General features: G+C 39.3%; 1 protein-coding gene and 1 long non-coding RNA gene across 6 annotated transcripts in view; both read left to right on the top strand.

The window, feature by feature from the left end:
* ATP7 (copper-transporting ATPase 1) overlaps positions 1-9779 on the top strand; it is a 43367-nt gene extending 33588 nt beyond the window's left edge. For 2 of the 5 annotated variants that reach the window (XM_022843484.2, XM_086970813.1), the window contains 6 exons: positions 3589-3735; positions 4410-4508; positions 7030-7190; positions 8717-8816; positions 9181-9305; positions 9436-9779. In XM_022843484.2, coding sequence (XP_022699219.1) covers positions 3589-3735; positions 4410-4508; positions 7030-7190; positions 8717-8816; positions 9181-9305; positions 9436-9501 — 698 coding nt within the window. In that variant the 3' untranslated portion in view covers positions 9502-9779. Of the gene's footprint in view, positions 1-3588; positions 3736-3934; positions 4262-4409; positions 4509-7029; positions 7191-8716; positions 8817-9180; positions 9306-9435 lie in introns of those variants that run through there. The other 3 variants (XM_022843486.2, XM_022843487.2, XM_022843488.2) reach the window with 3 other exon arrangements.
* A 2229-nt stretch (positions 9780-12008) lies between these two features.
* LOC111266211 (uncharacterized) lies at positions 12009-17228 on the top strand. The gene is made up of 3 exons (XR_002683932.2): positions 12009-12239; positions 12680-12932; positions 15809-17228. It is a non-coding gene; the product is annotated as an uncharacterized LOC111266211 (long non-coding RNA).
* Positions 17229-18913: the final 1685 nt, after the last annotated feature.

Raw genomic sequence — 18913 nt, 5'->3', positions numbered from 1 at the left:
TGCATGATACCGGTATACTTGACCTCAATCATCGCTCCTGATAATTGGCACGACAGCCGCTCTGTAGCACTTCCTATGATAGACTTTGCTGAGAGTCTGTTGCAATCGAGGGCTCACGTGAGAACAATTTTATTTAAAATGTGTTTAGATTAAGCTATGAAGTCGATGCTGTAACTTCAGATATAGATAAGGTGTCAGGTCAACTAGGGTTGGATCGAGGATATTGCTTGTTGACGGACAGATGTCAGGACACGCTGTGGCCCTTCTTATACAGGAATGACTCGCTAACATACGTTCGAAATCAAACATTACTGACTGTCGTAAATAACATAATTTATACAATCTCTAGCTGTGACTATATATACGCATGATCTCATTTTAGAGATATACTTAACTCGAATTTAAATCGTAACCAGCTAAGTGCTTCGACTATTACCGTGGCTTCGCTCAGCCGTTTCAACATGGCTTGAGGTCTTGCTCCTTTGACAGTCGAGTGGTATTTTTCGATTCGAGTATTTGTCGTTGCAATATATATTGATATACATAGCATGTGGTTAATTAAACATCGTGAAAATAGAAAAAGTTTTTATCGCTTTTTTTTTCGGATCAGGATTTTCCGGAACTCTCAGAATATAGCCTGTGTATTCATTATTAGATTTGTTACTGCTGATCGAGCTGGCTCCTGTTTCGTTTATGTAATCCTCAGTGGTCTTAGTAGACCGCCATTCGACAAGGATTTGTTGCGCCTGAGCATTCTCTTTAATTTCCTCTCAATTCAAGTAACGGTCGTTGCTGTTTCTGCTGTTACGTCGCGTACCCTGCCCCAGCAGTCAGAGCTTGGGGCCGTGTCAGAGCTAACAGACCTTTGAAAAGAAGACCGTGAAGTGTCAGACAAACAGAAAAGAAGTGCCATATCCCCACAGCGGTCGTTCAGCTAGAAAAGCCAGAAAAGTTACATAATTATCTGCTAGCATTTTGATAAAATCTGCATTGCAATAATAAGTGCATCAGCATTACAAATATGGTAGACAAAATCGAAAGAATAACTGGATAAGAATGTTATGTATTCATACTAGCAATAGAAATGATGATCTTCTTTCCTCAGCCTAGCTTCTTTCTTCCAACCCGGTGCGCGTCTCGCATGAAGTGGTCTGCACTTGTACCATTTACAGCAGCAGCGTCTGGGCATAGCTTCGGTCCTAGCCTGGCTTTAAGTCCATCTTGAGGATTAAATGTGGGGCCTGTTTTGTATAAGATATGTAGAAAACTTCGCAAATGCTGCGTTTGAGGGACTACTTGCGTGAGACTATCCTCGTGGAAGGGAGGTCACTTAGAATTCACGCATTGTTTATGTCAAACCTCGCAATGCCAGAGATTGCCAGGATCATTTATTATTGGCACACGTGGGCGGAGTGTCATTGAGTATATTCGGTTACCTGTAACTTTGTGACAAGCTCATTTGTTTAAATTTCGTATTGAATGGAAACGCAGCATCGATCCAGCAGGAACGTGATACGTTTTTTTTTTTACATCGGGCATCAGGTAGCATCGTACGATCGTGCAAATAGTACTCGGGAACATTTTAGTAGTTCATATAACAGCTTTTTTGTTGCCGTGTTGAACTCGATCCCGCTTTCTGCTGCTGAAGTTCAATCGAAATCTTCGTTTAGCGAATGCCGTTTTACATTGGTAAAGCAGTATACCCGATGAAAACATTAAAAGATCTCCATTTACAGCCATAAATCAGCGATGTATTGGGAAACAACTATTTGATTAACATAGAAGAAGTCTTAAAAAAAATTGCACCCTCAAATTATGTGGCGTTATATATATATATATATATATAAGCTAAATTGAGCGAACTAGGCGGGTTTCTCTGGCTGAAATATAGTTGATCATTATTGAATCGCACTTAGTACAAAACATTGCTTTATTCTATCTAAACATTACAATCATTTGACACTGCTAGCATAGTCGTACGGTAGTGGAGGGCAAATGCATCTTCATCTTGGAAGAATACACAATGGTAATGATACGATTTTCAATAGCCATCATTGGTCTTATCTTTACAATCGAACACAGTAGTTTGTGAGACAGTATTAGGCCAGTATTTCAATACGAAGAGATTGTACCTCGCAGTAGAATTAACAACAAACATATTGTTGACTGATAGTTGTTATTACATTTATCCATAGCTAGAATTGTTGGTCTTCATTGCTAACGTTAATGATATTCGTCGAAAAAACACAATACGCTTACATGATCCGGCTATGAGTACCACTGCAATCTTCCATGACTTATGCGGTGTGATCTAGTTAATTTCGCCGAAGCTCTTGTAAAACTTTCTCTTCTGAGCTCGTTTTCTTGCGTTCGCCTCTGGCCAGGTCGTTCCACCATTCAGACGTACGACAGATTGTTCAGCGGTCCGATATTGCCAATGAATTGAAAAGTTCGTAGCGCATACCTCAGCTGGGCGTCTGTTTTATTAGGAATCATACATACACCACAGACGTTCAGCTAAAATGCCATAACTCGTTTGGCACTTTGCCAATGACGTTGAGGCAAGTCTGCTTCCTGTCGAAACAGCTATGGTATGAGAAGCCCCTCTGTCAGATAACTCTGGCTAGCAAAACCTCAGATCTGGTCAAGGCGACACAGCTGGGCTCTTTTTCTAGAGAAACTGGCAATTTGGTTCGTGACTGACACTGTCTTTCTCTAAAGACACCAACCAAAATATCTACTCAGTGCAGAGTTAAGTAAGAACAGCCTAGAATCAGAGATGAAGTATTCACTTACGAAGCGATGAGGTAAATACGAAGGTCTTCTACTTACAACTGCTAGACCTTATGGGATGATATGATAAACCATATTCGAAAATCCACTTTCTGCTGACGACAAGAAAGCACGAGCAAAATTATCCGCGTGGCATAATTGCCTGCGAACACGCCAACGAGCTGTCCCCTTGAGTGCTTTTTCTACGGATGGAGTAATGTCATCTTTCCTGGCAGGTATCCAGCTATGCTTTGAACCGACCGGCATAATAAGAAGCGTCTATTAACCCTCAAATCGGTGCAGTACAATCTGCTCACAAAGGCTGTAATTGGCCTGAAAAGGGATTTTGTTCAGTGTAGAAAAACGTAACGTTCTCTGTTATGGCACACGCTATCGTAGCCGTGTTTACGAACAGAGGGTTTATCTTTTGAACAAAGATACTTTCGATTTTCTTCTAGTAATATCACGCAGCTGGGTGACGCCTAAATAATTCTGCTTCGTTTACTGTGGCTACGTTTTTATCTCAGTAATTTACGTTGAGTATGACCGTTCTGCATGCCCAAGCAAAAGCCTTGCGTCTAACTATAATTAACTATAGACAATGGACAGTAACTATTTGCTACATTTTACCCATGGAATTCACTAATAAATCAATTAGGCATCACTAACGCTCCGACTCGTTGACGCCCTTCGCAAATGCTGAGGTTGTCTTAACGATGAGGTCACATTAGTGATAACGATCGTCATAACAATCATATTATAATTAATAATAATAATACATTTAATAACCAAAACAACTGGCCTCGTTCATTGCAGCCTTCATTCACCCACTTGATTTCCGTCGTGTCCAAGAAGATTTGCATTTTTGCAAACGGTACATCTTTGCTGGTAAAGGCGATCTTAATAGATCTGTGGAAATTGCCAAATACTCACTTGAATGGAGGAAGTCTTTTGGTGTAAATGGTGAGTTGTGGGAACACATCTAACTATCGCTATTACGGCGCAGGCAAGTGTAACATTTATCAGGCGTTGTTCGCACTTCGACAGAGTTGCAGATAATTTTATGTCGATTCGATCACTGCGACTTCGGCCAAAGCGAGTGAAATTTTCCAGCCAATATTAATCCCTTCCGCAAGCTTCAATTTTCGTCTATGCTTTTCAGCTTAAACAACTTCCCAGTTTGCTGATAAGCGTTATAAACAGATGGTCTATTCAACAGCACGAGACGGTTTCGAGCATGGCACTTGGTTTAATTCTACCGGCCAGGGACGGTTTGTCGAAGAAAAGTGGATACTTCTATTGTACCTATACAAATTGTACCTTGTGGCTCACGCTGCGTCAGGATAAGGACATCACAAGTTAAAGACAACATACCAAGACAGCTACGATGCACCTAACTAGCTTGGCACAGAACGCTCGACCTTGAAGCAGTTATTCATTTTTTGGATTCTTATTTGCCAGGCCATCGAGTATTTTCGAGTCCACCGGACCAATGGCTGCTAATTTTCCAACATGTAAAGAAATGTTCAATAAATGTAATTTCCTAACTTGAATATTTGTAAACTGAACACCGGATGTCAGCTATCAAATTATAATATAAGTAGATATAATATAAGACTATTCTCGCTTTGCTGTAGATTTCGACGAAAAAAGCCCAGAGGGAGGCTTTGCGCTGCGACACCTCGAGGGCCAATCAATTTTTCCATATGGAAAGACGAAGAGCGGAGCACATGTTTGTGAGTACCATCATTTCGTAGTGTTTATCAACAGAGCACTTGTTAAATGGCTACAAACAACAAAGTCCACAAACATAGGCACATTAACGCGTAAACTCCAATCGAATTGCATTAGATAAATAATCTTTACCGTTATAGCTAGACTAATGAACTACCGTAAAAATGCATCTATAGGATCCACTAGGTTTTTTCCCTTCCATAGGGTATTTAAAGCTTTTTTGGTAGCATCTAACTTCCTATGACGCAAATTTTCAATCAATTTTCGTTTATAGTATAGCAACGGCATAGCATTACTGTCGCTTAACTTACTGCTACCTCTATGACATTTTGCGTCAGTTCATTATGAAACATATGTTAGAGCGCTGCCGAGACGAGAGGAGTTTCGCTCACAAGTTAATATTTGCCGCAGCGAGGCTCCGTATAAGTTTGTTAAAGTTACGGTCATAATATTTCATATCGTAGCGGAATGTATATACGTAACATGTTGGAACGTAAATGTCTGCTCTCGATGCCGTGTCAACCCTCCACCATCGATTGAGATAGATCTCATCTATTCAGTGGATACAGACACTGACATTATATTCGTCCTGCTAGAATATGTTTATTGGCATTTGGATCAAATCCAGGTATTTGTTACAGATTATTATAGTTCTTAACGCGTTTGCTGTGGGACTCGGTAAACGTTAGCTTCGGGTCGACAGACGAAAATGCCAAAACGAAGAAAATTACGATAGGTAAAGTAAATACGTTTGCTGAAGAAGATTAGAAGCCTTTCAAATAATTAACAGTTGTTTTTCTTTATGGGATTATTATAGTATTTGACAGGATTAATAGGAAGGCTTCTTTTTCAATGGAACTATACCTATGTGTGTGTTTATGGCGGGCGTAAAATTTTGCACTCAACAACGATTTTCGATGACGAACTTTAGAATACAAACTAGAGAAAGCTAATTATCAACACCGAGTTCATTCGCACGTAGCGTAGAATTACCGGTCACAGGTAAATTACAACCACCGCAATTTTGGTTTGGGTTAGCTTGTATACATGTAAGCATTTGCCTTATTCAATACATAGGTGTTCTAAATTTCATTCTCATCGTTATTTTTACTACAGACCTCATCAGCGAAGAGTCATTTTTTGACGTAGCCACCACCGAAACGTGAATCTTCCTTTACCGTAATAAATGATTTACTCTAAATAGGTCATAGTTTGAATGTTCATGACAAAATTGCGCCATTAGCATTTATTTTGAGATATTTTATCACGCAATGGTAATAACAAATCACGCGTCCGGTCATCGGCGATCCCTGACCTCCTCTGGCCACATTCGCTTACTCCTCCTTCGCTTCGATATACTTTTTTCGTTCTCTCGCATCTTGTTATACATTCGTGTTTCTGTTGATACTGCTTCTGAAGGCAGTGATAACCTTTAGACAACAGAACATGGCCCTACGGTAACAGCTCCGTCGGCATAGCTCTTGCTGCTTCCATATAACCATATATATAACCAATCTGGTCATCTTTTTTAATCTCAAATACGTATACCTTCTCACCAGCGTACCCATTCCCAGGGTTGCCAATATTCCTACATGTGGTATTATCGAATTTTCCAGCAAAGTTAGTAGTGAAGCGTCGTTTTTTCAAAACTGCCTGTCTTGAATCTGAATGGAAGAAGAGTTGAAACATTAGGAAATGTTCGATGCTTGCTCGTTTGGTCACTTGTTTGGTCGAATACGCAGAATTATAATTTAGAAAGAAAACTACATAGTATACTTTCGAAAAGTTCTGTTACCGGTCTTTTTTAGCAACAACCGATAACAGTGGTGAGATGTTCTGGAGTGGAGAGTCTGGAATAGACTAGGTAGTACACATTGTTAACAGCGGACTAGATGAAACCAGTTTATACACAATATATATAGCGCAAACATTGGCTTGTTGCGAAATTTGGTTTAATCTTTAAAGCTAATTACGAAGCGGCCCTAAAGAAGGCCGTTTTCTTTCGAAGGAAATTCTGAAATTAAGAGAATTTACATATGCCAACGAGCAGTTTACGATTTGTCGCTAACAATTGGGTTCTACGACGGCGTCAACGTTGAATCGATTATACAGTGATAAGTATATTCTAGCAGAGTTAACAAGACAGAAAAATACCATTGATATCTCTGCAATAACATGAACAGTACAATCACTATTAAGGCCTGCATCGCTTACAGTCCCTAACGGCACGTTAGGCCAATTCACAGTTTCCGCATGCGTAAGTATAGTTATGAAGTGTCATCGGTTCCCTAATTAAACATTGTTGTACAGTTTGTAGGCTCCAGCGTTTTCAGTTTACAATCAACAAAATACCGAGCCCTAGAAAAAAGTACGCCTAGACGCTATGTACCTTTCCGACGAAGTGGCTGTTGGAGATTCGAAGGAAAACATCACGAACAGCGTTCGCCCGTGGCACTTTCTAGTCATGCAAAATTCCTACAATAACATAAACAAACCAGATACGTTTCTCTCTTCGTTCTACAGTGATATTTCGGTGTCGGCACCACTTCAAACCCAAAAACGCTCAGGAGAGACTGGAACATCAGAAATTGATAACACACATCGTCGAACTTATGGTTATCGAGCGCGGCGTCAAAAGACTGGTCTTTATGTTCGATTGCCAAGCGGCCGGAGTCAGCAACACGGTAAGCAATGCGTACGTCGAACTGCTGTCTATTTTATTGCACGCTATTTTTTTAATTTATTAAGGAGAAATTAATGGGAACAATAAGTATAAATAGAGCCATGCTTTCTGTGTTTCGAGTAAATGTTTAAAAATGCTCAAAGTCATGTACAATCTATGATTGCTAACGGAGCTTGAATCAGTGACTCCCAACACTCAACCACCCGAGCTGTTACGCCAATGTAAAATAGAATTAATTTTATTGCAATTTCATTTAAGTACACGTCAACAGCAACGGAATGTACGATGATAGGAGCGTGGGATGTACAATACGACCAAGAGTTTCTTCATATTCAGAAGTTGGCTGTAAGATTACAGGAGCCATCTAGATCTTCTTCGCGCATAAACATTTGCTAAAAAGATCATATATTTGATACAATTAATGAAAACAACTTGCTCACTTCTTAATAAAACGGTTCTTAGCGTCCATGATTTTTATAAGTGCTAATTACACAAGTATTCGTATTACATGCTACATTAATAACAGCTATGCGCTTGCTTCGGAACTCAGATTTATGTGATTCAAGCTCTTGTGAGTCTGAAGTCGCTATATCGTTCAATCGCAGAGTCTATCTGGTCGTTGTGGATATCGCTTTCAGACTTCTAACGATGATTCTTGCTCACTTGCCCAGCCTCGTGCCGACCCAGTACCGGTACGGTAGGCGGCGCAAGCGCGCGTTATGCACAGGTTTTCTGGGCTATTGCTGCTACTGTTCTTATCGTTACTGGCCACTTTGCTTGGGACTTTTGAACGCAGCCGAACGTCCAGATGGAAGCGATGCGAGACTGATTGACGAGAACACGGCCGTCCACTTCAAGGCCATAGCCAAAGCCCAGCAAACATTTCGTTTGTTTTTCGCCTGCTGCGAGTTGTAGAGAGAGATTGTGAGAGAGTGAAAGAAACTTGATGGTTCTGGGTTTTCTACATATATTTAGCCGAAAGATTTTATAACATGGGACAATCATTTATTTGTTTGGTACATCGATCGGCCGAAAAGGGCCAACCCGTACAAAACAAACAAATATGGGTGTAGAGCAAACGTCCATGTAAACGGCGACCATTTTGGGTCGTAGTGATATTTTTGAAACGTTCCTGCACGCCAACAATTAGCTGTCGTACGGCATTGACCTAGAGAAATTGCATTTGCCGAGATGTCGTCCGATTGAAGATATTATTGAAGCCTTATCGACAAATATCAAGCTAACTAGCTGAAGCCACGGTAATGACGTGTCTCATCGCGCTAAATACATGCTGATGCTTTTTCAATGCCGAACATACGGATGATATTCATAACAACAATTGTTTTTGTTCGCGTTACGTTTTTTTTTTAAACAGTTTGAACCGTTTTACCGGTTTACCGGTGAACCTGAATGTATTTGATCATGTGGTTCCCCCTGAAAAACCAAAATGGCGGTGGAACCAGGGTCGAAAAATGTAGCTTCTATATTTATGCTCAATTGTCTGTTATTAATATGTCGTTTTCACAGGACATCGAAGGTATTAAGTATATCATTACGATCTTCAAGGATTATTATCCCTACGTTCTAGAAAGGATCTACGTTGTTGAGATGCCTTGGATTCTGAGCGGTAGGTATCAAACCCAGCCAGCGTCAAGATCTCAAAAATTAGAGAATTACACGAGGCAAAAGTAGGTCTGCAACTGAGTAAGAGAAGTTTTTAGATCGTAGACATGTATATAGGAAAAATGAGCTTGAAGACGTAGGAAACGTAAATTTATAATTAAAAAATCATCCGTTTCAATAGTAGACCTAGTTTGCCCCGTGCTAAGTGTTGTACATTTTCAATCGCGCACAGTTGCTATCTTACTTTTGCCTCCTAGCCTTCGGACATATGTATTATCTATGCGGTCCATTTATTTGGTGTGAATTACTCGCTGATCAGATAGTAAGCTCGCTGTTGTTGTCATTGTGCTCTTTGCAAATACTTATAGCGACATGGAAAATCATTAAGTCGTTGCTGCCCCCTGAGGCCCAGAAAATAATTACGTTCAGAACGAAGAGGGAGCTGCTCCAAGAGATTGATGCATCTAATTTGCCAAAATGGCTCGGTGGAGAGGTAGGTGCGCAGTAATGTTTTGTTGTCACATTAACATACAATATGAGCTTTTATTTTAACTAATGTATAGCGAATGTACAATTCTTCATCGGCGTATCCTAATTGCTCAAGCAAATGCGTCTCATTTCAGAACGACTACGACTACGTCTATGTACCTGGAAAAACGTTGGGCGAGTTTTGTCCTCCGGTAGAGTAGGCTGCATCGTACAACGAAAAAAACTAGTTGCCTTCACGATTATATATGATCAGTTAGATTGTATGGACGGAACGAAATTTCGAAAACAGCGATCGGGAAGTGTCATACCAGCCAACGAGCAAAAACACAGTTATCTCTTCTAAGGTTTCGTCATTTTGATACGACATGATCATATTGAAACTGTAATAATATTCACTATTGACTAATGACGAATTATTATTATTATTCTACGACCGTATTATGTACACTAAATAAAAAACACTCAAAAATGATTGAAATTTAGCTGTCTTCGATAGCCGTAGGTAGGGAAAAATTATTCGGTTTTCTGAGGCGTTAATATGAAGTAAAATTCAGGTAGCAAATATAGAGTCATAGCATATGTACAGACGCTTCGGACCCATCAGCAGGGTTTCGTCCTATTTTGAATATGTCGTTCGCATGGTGCGGTGTTCGTTCCTCTGACCGAGTGCTACTCGTGGGTATTTGCAACAATGTTCCTGTGCGGCTAATATAGATGCTCGTCGAACAAGCAGCGATGGCTTGAAAGATCAAGCGTGCGTACGATAGAATGAATATTAAGAAAGAAATTTGGTAATAATCAATCAAGGACATGTCTTACTATTACGTTATCGCCGTTGGGAGTTTTATATTTTAAGGCAGATGTCGTTGACTTCGAATGCGCACACTTCAAATGCGCATAACTCTTCAACCGCTTCAATTTTAGGTTCCATTTTTTTTTATGTAGCAAGCTATATTGTTGCCTCCTCAAACCTTTGCTAATTCTTCGTTCTCAGACATTTTGTCCGAGCGTTATTTTCGACAACACGACTATGATACCATATGTAAAGGCAGTGTGATAAGATACTGCCAAAAAGTGTATCGTATTCATTCATTTAAAGGCGTCAGCGCATAATCGAAGCACAAGGTGTGCAAGTTAGGTTCGGACTCTTCCAAATGTCACGTGGTCAATTATGGTACATGTACAGCAGTCAATGTTAAGAGTTTCAGCACACCCTCATTCGTTTTCACCAAACGAATGTAATAGGTTTTTGAGGATCTCTAAATATTCTGCTAAATCAATAAAAACGACGAACTAACTAATTGTTTGCCTACAAATAAAGGAATAGGTAGATTCTGTCAGCTATTAAATATAACTAGAATTAACTAAGTCGTTGTAGAAAACATCACTTTGGGTGGACGGCTGAATAGCGCGCTTGTGTGGATCTAACAGCATGCAAAACCTAAGCATCTTGTAAGCCTATTTCTGGGACTTTAGAAAGCGAGAAATACGGCAGTTGAAATTGGTGCCCAATATGGCCATTGTAAATTTGCTACCGTAGCTGATATTTGTGATGGTAAAGGCTGCTACTGCCACAGGCGTATGTAACGATAATAAACTAAACACAGAAATATTTTGACTTCCTTTTCAAATCTTCTCGACGTCTAATTGTTGGACTGCCGCCACAGTTTCTTTCAAAGGCTGCTTTTCTTACCCACTGCACCAATGCTTATCTTCAGTGTGGGTTCAATGTACAGTGATGCTCCTCACCCGTGCGAACCCACACTAAAAACGACCCATACCGAAACCCATTGTGAGTTATCGTGATTTTATGTCAGCTATCCATACGATAATATATAAACAATGCTAATATGCTGAAATTGTCCCATTGATATTATTCATGAGGCAGCGTTCTCGTGTGCATTAATATAGAGTTTCTTACATAAAAGGGCCTCAGTATTTATGAATACGGCTTTTATTTAGTTCACTTGAGCTCAGACCTGGGTTATGGAAAAAACCATGCCTAGAATACTTGATTGTATGCTTATTTATACCGTTTCCATTCTAAGTCAACTAATGTTCTGGTAATGACGGACTCGTGATCGGACAAGCGTGGCAAGCACGCTATGCGCGGAAACGTGTAAGAATATGTTTGCTTTCTTTGAGCTATTATGGCACTTGCAGATGAAATGTGCTAGGTTTGCCCCATAATGTTAGGCTTCTATAGCGTTAGCAACGTCTTCTAGTACAAATGAACATTTACCTTGCAACAGCCGGATACATGCGTTGATTTTGTCAACTATTTGTGAGTTGGGACGCCACTATACGAATTGTCAAAGTTCAAAGCATAATTCCTATATACGACCGAACGTTCACGGAGTCAAAGTGCTAAAAGAATAGCCATCGAAAGGATCGTTATAAACTATGGCAAAACGAAAATCCCACCAGGGGCATTTTCGGCTTCGGAACGATTATCCTAAACCAGATATATTGGCAACAGTCAAATACATATATATATATATATGCAATAAATAAAGAAAAAAACAGTATGATATGACGTTCTGCCTTTGGCCATGTCTTTTAGAGACTTACATAAGGAGCGGCCTAGAACAACTGTACAATCTATAATGCAAGTTTAGCTTTCCATTGATTTTAGTCTGCATTGACGGTTGCAGTGGCACGTCGAGCAAGTTATCTAGCTTTGACCGCCTGGACTGACGTTAACTAGTTGAAGAGATAGGGAGTAAGCAGTGGTTCCGCCGACACAGGTTGAATGCTCCGCTGCGTTAGTACATCATTTGTAGAGCACACGGCAAAACTGTATACGACTATTTGTTTTTAACGAGATCCTAAACTTCATATACAATGTTACTGCAAAGAGGATGGAACGTCTGAGTGTCTGCATGAGGGGCCGTATTATCCGTCAGTGATGACCTATTCCGTTCCATCGAGAGACAAGGTATGTGAAATGAGGTACTACCTTACGAAAGCTTTAAAGGATATTTGAAGGAGTATAGGCATTTTTTTCTATTTTGGGGACAAATGCTGAACAGCGTAGCTTCAACTGGACGATTGTCAACAGGCATACGAGATAAGGTCTACACTAGTCTGGATTTGATAATAATAAATCAGATTAGAACAAACAGACATTGGTGTTAATAAAAACAAATCCAACTTCACCTTATTATTGACAGGTACAAACAATCGTTCGCTTTAGGTGTCTATATCCGCTAAATATAGCTTATTATTATATTCTACGCTGTATTGTATCGGTCATGCTATCCTGGTTGGGTGTCCTTAAAATCTAATCGATTCGTGCAGACAGTACTTAATATCGTTCCTGGCTTCTCTCTTGTGTTTCGGGACTTCTTAATATTTTGAAACCCACCTTCGTTGTAGCCTTTTCATGTTTCTAGTTTTGCGTCCGGCATCGCCGTTGGGCGTTCCATGGCAGGCTTCCAGCACGAAACGACGTATGTCTATACGCGAGTTGAACCACAGCGTGTCCTTAAGATTAGCAGGCAGATACAAAAAGAAGCGTAAACGACTCAGCGTTCCAATTGCAATTATTACCGGCAACCAACAATGTCGCAAACGTTAATGCGTCATCATCGGTGCCGTGAAAACTGCGTGGCTCGAAAGGCTTGAATGGGTACGTTATACACACACGCTTCGTTTTGGAACCGGACGGTGCTCACGTAGTCGCTGTATTACGTATGACTAAATTTATGAACTATGCACATCCATATGCCCCCGTTTTCTACATTAATAGAAAATGATACCTACGTACTGGGTTCGATGTAGAACATGCTCAAACTATAAAAACATAACTCTGCAAATTAACTCAATGAAGATCCTCACGCTTACCGCCCTTATAAAGCAAAAGACCTGCCGACCTAAAACGTGGGTTATGAAGCCCTTGAATCTCAGCTTCAGTTCGAGCTTGTCCGACAACGTCGTTTGGTTTACGCGAGACCCTCGAACGTTTTTTTTGCCGAGCTTTATAGTGACCAAAGAGCTGTTTTGGCGATGGTACTTCTAGCTTCAGTTAATATACATTAATGCATTTTATATACAGGTCGCGCAAGTCCTCAAGCTCGTGTCGAGCGAGTTTGGCTTGCATAGGTTCAGATTGCTTTGGTACTCGCCTAAGAAATGGCATCCAAATTCCCAGCGGCCAAAGGGTTATAAGTATCCGAAGTTTGCAGATTCAGACCCATCGACATACCTCCAGCAGCGTACGACCTGCGATTGCGCCACACCATAGGCTTAAATATAGGCATACTTTTTTTTAGTTTACTATACACAAAATTATTTTTCATATTTGTTCTATTATATATGGCGTTTGGTCGATAAGCTTATCATTTATACCGACATACATCTTATTCATCGTTTTTATAGCGATTGCTTTACACTTAATTTTCATTTCAATCATCGATGTTTAGTTAATGGATTAATCTATAATGTTATTAGAAATCAGTCAGTGTCCTTCTTCCATTGGCCTACATAGAAGTCTTCAGTAGTACACGTTTATTTAAACAATATGCAAAGTTGATTTTATGTTGCTCCACGATTTATTTTGCCAAAAAAAAGAAAATATCCAATTATGCAGCCTGTGTTTCCTTAGTGAACTGAGTGCTCATTGATGCCATATTTCTCATAATGACAGTTATTTCTATTTTTCTCTCTCAACAAGATAATCTAATGTAAATAAAAATGAATAGTTTTGCTTTTTTAAATAGGCCGCTATTTTTCTACAGATTTCTTCATTTCTCCTGACTGTACTTCCTAATACAATCACAACAGGCATTAGAAAAAAAAAAGGGTCCCTGATTAACGATTCTCGACCTTGTATCATTGTTTATTTCGAGGTCTCAATCAGTTACATAACACGGCCAGATCACCTTTAGCTTACCTAGAACAATGTAATATTGGCCCTATCACTTTCCAACATCAAGCTCTTCATTGAGGCTCAATTAACAGCAGCTTCTATCGGCTAGTATCTTCAGCATTGGTAAATTAACAGTAATTGATAATTCGCTCAGTCATTTTGTGTTCTTTCATATCTGCCCATTCGTGTAACGTCGAGTGCGTAATTATTGTACAATGATAAGTTTATATTGAATCAATACGGATCTAGTGTTGTTATTATTATTATTTCTGATTTATTTATTTTATATATAATATAATATTATTGTATTATACTTTCCGCACCTAGGTGTTTTTTATTTACGATATTACCTGTTGTCGTAGATAATATTCTCGTTCATTCGTAAATTACACGATAAACATTTTCTGCATAGTCTTGCAATATAGGTTGCAAGCATAATCCGTTTTCATTGTACAAACCAATTGAAAGTTTATCGAAGTTTTTCGTTATCCAATTCCAGAGGCTTAAAAAATGTAAGTTAACCGTTTTCGTTACGTTGAGTTCGTGAATAAACATTGTATTCATAATGGCGACGTAAGCCAATGCTTAGATACATGGCAGGCTTAGTCGGACTAGTTAGGCTAGTTAGGACTGTCGGATTTTGATGTGTTACAATCAGGTTTGATCTGCACGAAATGATTCGAAATTTTCTCCTAAGCTGTGTTAGCATCCTGGTACATGACTGACGTCCATACAAGATCCAGGGCCAAGACTTCCGTCTGCATAAGTTTGCTGGACAGATACGTTGCCACTGCACGGGGTGCCGGAGTCGGCCTATGGGTCTGCGAAGTTTTAAAGAAGTTCTTTAGTAAAATCTCATACAGAAGAAATTCTGCACTGTCTGTGGTAAATGTTTCTACAATTAGTGTGTAGTTATTTTGTGTATCTTGAATTAGAGTCGTCTACAGTAAACAGTTCGACGGAAAAATGCACAGAGGGAATTCAGACAAATTTAATAGCTGGAGTTTAAAAGTATTTCATAAATCTCAGCTATCTCGTCACACGCTTGCGCTGAATGCGGTCAATATTCCACTAATCACTGTAGAAACGGCGCTAGAATCCGTCTTTGGAAAACGAAGTTGTAACTTCAACTAAGTTGATAATGGACCAGCAGGAATCATTAGGATGCTGCTCGATGGCAATGGAACTGTTGAATTCAATTGAGGATGAATTTATTAGATTGATCGCGTACTCGATAGGCAAGGATGGGGTCCTTGCATCCTTTACTATACCAGAAACGGTGACTTTCAGCGAGCAGGAAAAGGAAAGCCTAAATACAACATATTGTTCTGCTAATTTAGATGAATTGTACTAGCAAGCTATGTGGCAATTGTTACGCTGTGAGCATTCTTCTAGTAGGAATTAGCAACCCTTTTTTTTTTACAGATTACTAATTAATTTTCTTTTTTCTTAAAACTAACCTTAAAGAAAACATAGTCATTCATCGTACATAAATACATGAGATCAATTTCATATACTTTAGTTATATGTTACAGATACTGTACATTAAGTTACTAAATAATGACCTAACCAGTTATGATATGATGTTAATATAAGTATGCTATCGTGTTTTTTTTTTTTTTTTTTATTTTCCACAGATAAACGAGGCTAGACAATGTGCGGACAGTACAGCACAAGAGCCAGACGTGTGGTGCTTTTTCCCTTCTTTTACGCCAATATTATATATATATATATATATATATATAACGCTCTAATATACGAAGATGCGCAACTATAGTCGTAGTGCCTATAGGCCAACAATCGAGAAGCTGGACCCTTTACATGGATTAGCCTGAACGATCCTTATTCGTGCTTTCAATTACAAAGCCCCCTTCCAGGAATTTGGTTTCCAACTATTGTACGGTAGATAGCTTGAATCGTAACTTTCTGCGCCGTTGAATTTGAGAAATGGACGAAATCACATTGGACGGTTTTCAAGTTCGACCGAACTTAGCTGAACAAGTGATAAAATAACTTGTTCTACTATTGGTTGTACTATGTTCAGGACCCGTTCGCGAATGGCCATCTTTGCAATCTCATATTCAGTGTTATTTAATAGTCTCTATACGTATAACTGTGTAGTAAAAGATATTTTTTTTTTCTATCGAAACGCATTAAAACAAACAGCAAAAGCGTCATTATTCACTATAGCTATTGTTTTCTCAGACCAGACAATAAGTTCGTCGTACGGCTTGTTTATAATTTACGCTCATTGTTACGACTCGTGTTTCCTAGTAGAATTCTGTTTTTGTATCGCGTTTAAAATAATAACAAATGTAGCGTGCTAATAGCCAAGCGACAAGACGCTGCTCGTGACAGCACTCCTATCACGTACTATATCGTTGGGTCATCATAGAAATTAGATTGCTTTAGTGCTCAAGCTGAGTTCTGGCTTCTGGGCATAACCGTTTTGACTGAAACAGTGACGGATCTTCAGTGAACAATGATATCAATGACTCAAGCACGTAGTGGTCATAGGTCTGGTGACTGTGCCCATTCAAGTGAACCGGGTAATTGGAATAATAACAGCAGTAATAATAAGTTCGTGACGGTGAAAAGCCACAGGCGATTGAAGCTGGTTTACGTAACAATTTAGCTCGTTGTTTTTGTGTAATTCGGGCACATTCTATCTTGAGGGTAGGTCTGCTTCATTTTTTTTTTGAATCTCAGACACAAAACATTGATCTAGAAACCGATGGAGCTGCAATATCTAGATGAAGAAAACGGTTATGGCTCATCCATTCACAAACAGTACAGTCGTTATTATTATTGCAGAAAATAGATCTGATCATGTACTCAAAGAAAGGGCAGATATTAAATGCATCTTCTAGCAGTTAACTATTACATGTGACGTATAGAGGTGTTTCGTCCGTATTCAGCCATGTAAATTCAATTGAAGAGAAGAAGAATTGTCCATGGTAACTCTGCCGAGAAGGTATGGGAATATGGTCGCGTTTATGATTAAAAACTAAAAAATAGATTATTTGCTTAATAAAGGCTTTTGTGCTTGTATAGATATGCGTAGATGTGTTTCTTTTCCCTAATGCAGTGGGGCAGGAGGTCCTTATGAGAACGATTAAAAGAAAAATGATCAGAGAATAATAAGGTAGCTCTCGCTTGCGCAGATGATGATATACGAGGCGGCGGACCAACGCTTTCCCTGATCTCAATGCTAGCGTCTATGTTTGGCTGCTTTCTTTCTCTTTATCTCTTAATTTATTTAAACGGGAGAAATGACCTATAATGGAATAAGAGTTGACTTATATCCTGTATATAGAAACGACAGTGTGACGCTGTGAAACAAGTATTAAAGTGCACGATCACTCTGAACCGTAATACTTCCTTTGCAATCATCCTAGTTGTTTTTTATTACTTATACTTTTCATTGTGTAAACCATCTTAGAGTAAAATATGAGTACGTTCAGAACAGGGTATGTTATCCTGCTGTGAATTTATGTGATTTATCCTTAATTTCGTATGTTATTCCTATTATTACGCCCATAACTTATGCAATTCGGTCGAATAAAAAGTTGACCACTTTACTTTTTGGGCTTGGCAGGACTCGTTTACCAATAGATGCGTGTTGCCTAAACTAGACATGTGAAGATACGATTGTTCCGTATACATCTTGAGACAAACTATAAAAAAAAATCTATAGCAGTCCGTTATTCGTGCCGTCATGGACAAGTAATACTCAATTTGGTCCGGCAAAGTGGCAAGCGTATACGCTACAATTGAATAATTTTCGCGGGCAAGACTTTGTATTAGTGGTTACAGCTAGATATTTATCAATTGGTGGCGTTTACGCTCGATCGTCTCTACAAAAGCGCAATCTGCCATGTGTATGAAATCCGTTGTAGCACTCGTGTTCCGCGTTATTCCTTATAAACGTGCTGCGGCCGCTGTATGATAACCAGTCGTATTTGGCCGAGGAACTACTAGAAAATGAGAAATTAATTGCGTAGATCGCTGGTATTGGTTACGAAGCACGAGGTTCCGTGTCTATCTTTTAGAAATATTACGACCAGACAGCAGACTTCAGTGACACGATTATGCATAGGTTAGGGTGGGTTTGTATGGACCAAAATTAGCTTGCACGTCCCGCTGAAAACAACCGGTGCCGCACGATAATAACAGTGCTTCAAAGTGAACCTAATTGCATTAAAACTTGAGTTCTGTCGCGGGTATCCCTGATGCTAATATTAAGAACTACTCATCGTTCATCCTGCTCTCTGATCATGAGTAGTAGAAATGTGACGCTCGTATTAGCAGTATGGTTTGCCCTGAACGAGGATCTATGTCAATGAAGTTATTAAACTTTTTTTTTTTTGAAAAGCAGCTGTACGTGGCGCGTTATTGGCAAAATCGAGCTCCTGGGGGATGACTATGTAATAAAACGTAATTTGCTTTCACTTTCTTCTGAAACGTATAGTTTTGCAACTGGTGAAGTAAAGGTAACAAACATTGAAGCTAAAAGATTAGGTGTAATTAGGTGTAGACCTTAATAAATATTCGACAAAATGCAAAGCGATACTGAGCTGCCCAGATAGCCCCATTTTTTTAAATATGCTCGAACAAAAAGGGCCAGTAATCTGAATTGCACCGTGGCCTATAGACTCTTGTTTCAGGCAGTCCTATCCCCTTATGCTTCAGTCAAATTTTTGTGCCAAACATGAAAAAAGTGAAGTTTATTAAATACGCCT

The sequence above is a fragment of the Varroa jacobsoni genome, unplaced genomic scaffold (genome assembly GCF_002532875.2).
Source record: "Varroa jacobsoni isolate VJ856 unplaced genomic scaffold, vjacob_1.0 scaffold_1063, whole genome shotgun sequence".
In the NCBI taxonomy this organism is placed as follows: Eukaryota; Metazoa; Arthropoda; class Arachnida; order Mesostigmata; family Varroidae; genus Varroa; species Varroa jacobsoni.
The sequence above is the reverse complement of the archived record's forward strand: the minus strand, read 5'-3'. Positions and strand labels throughout refer to the sequence as shown.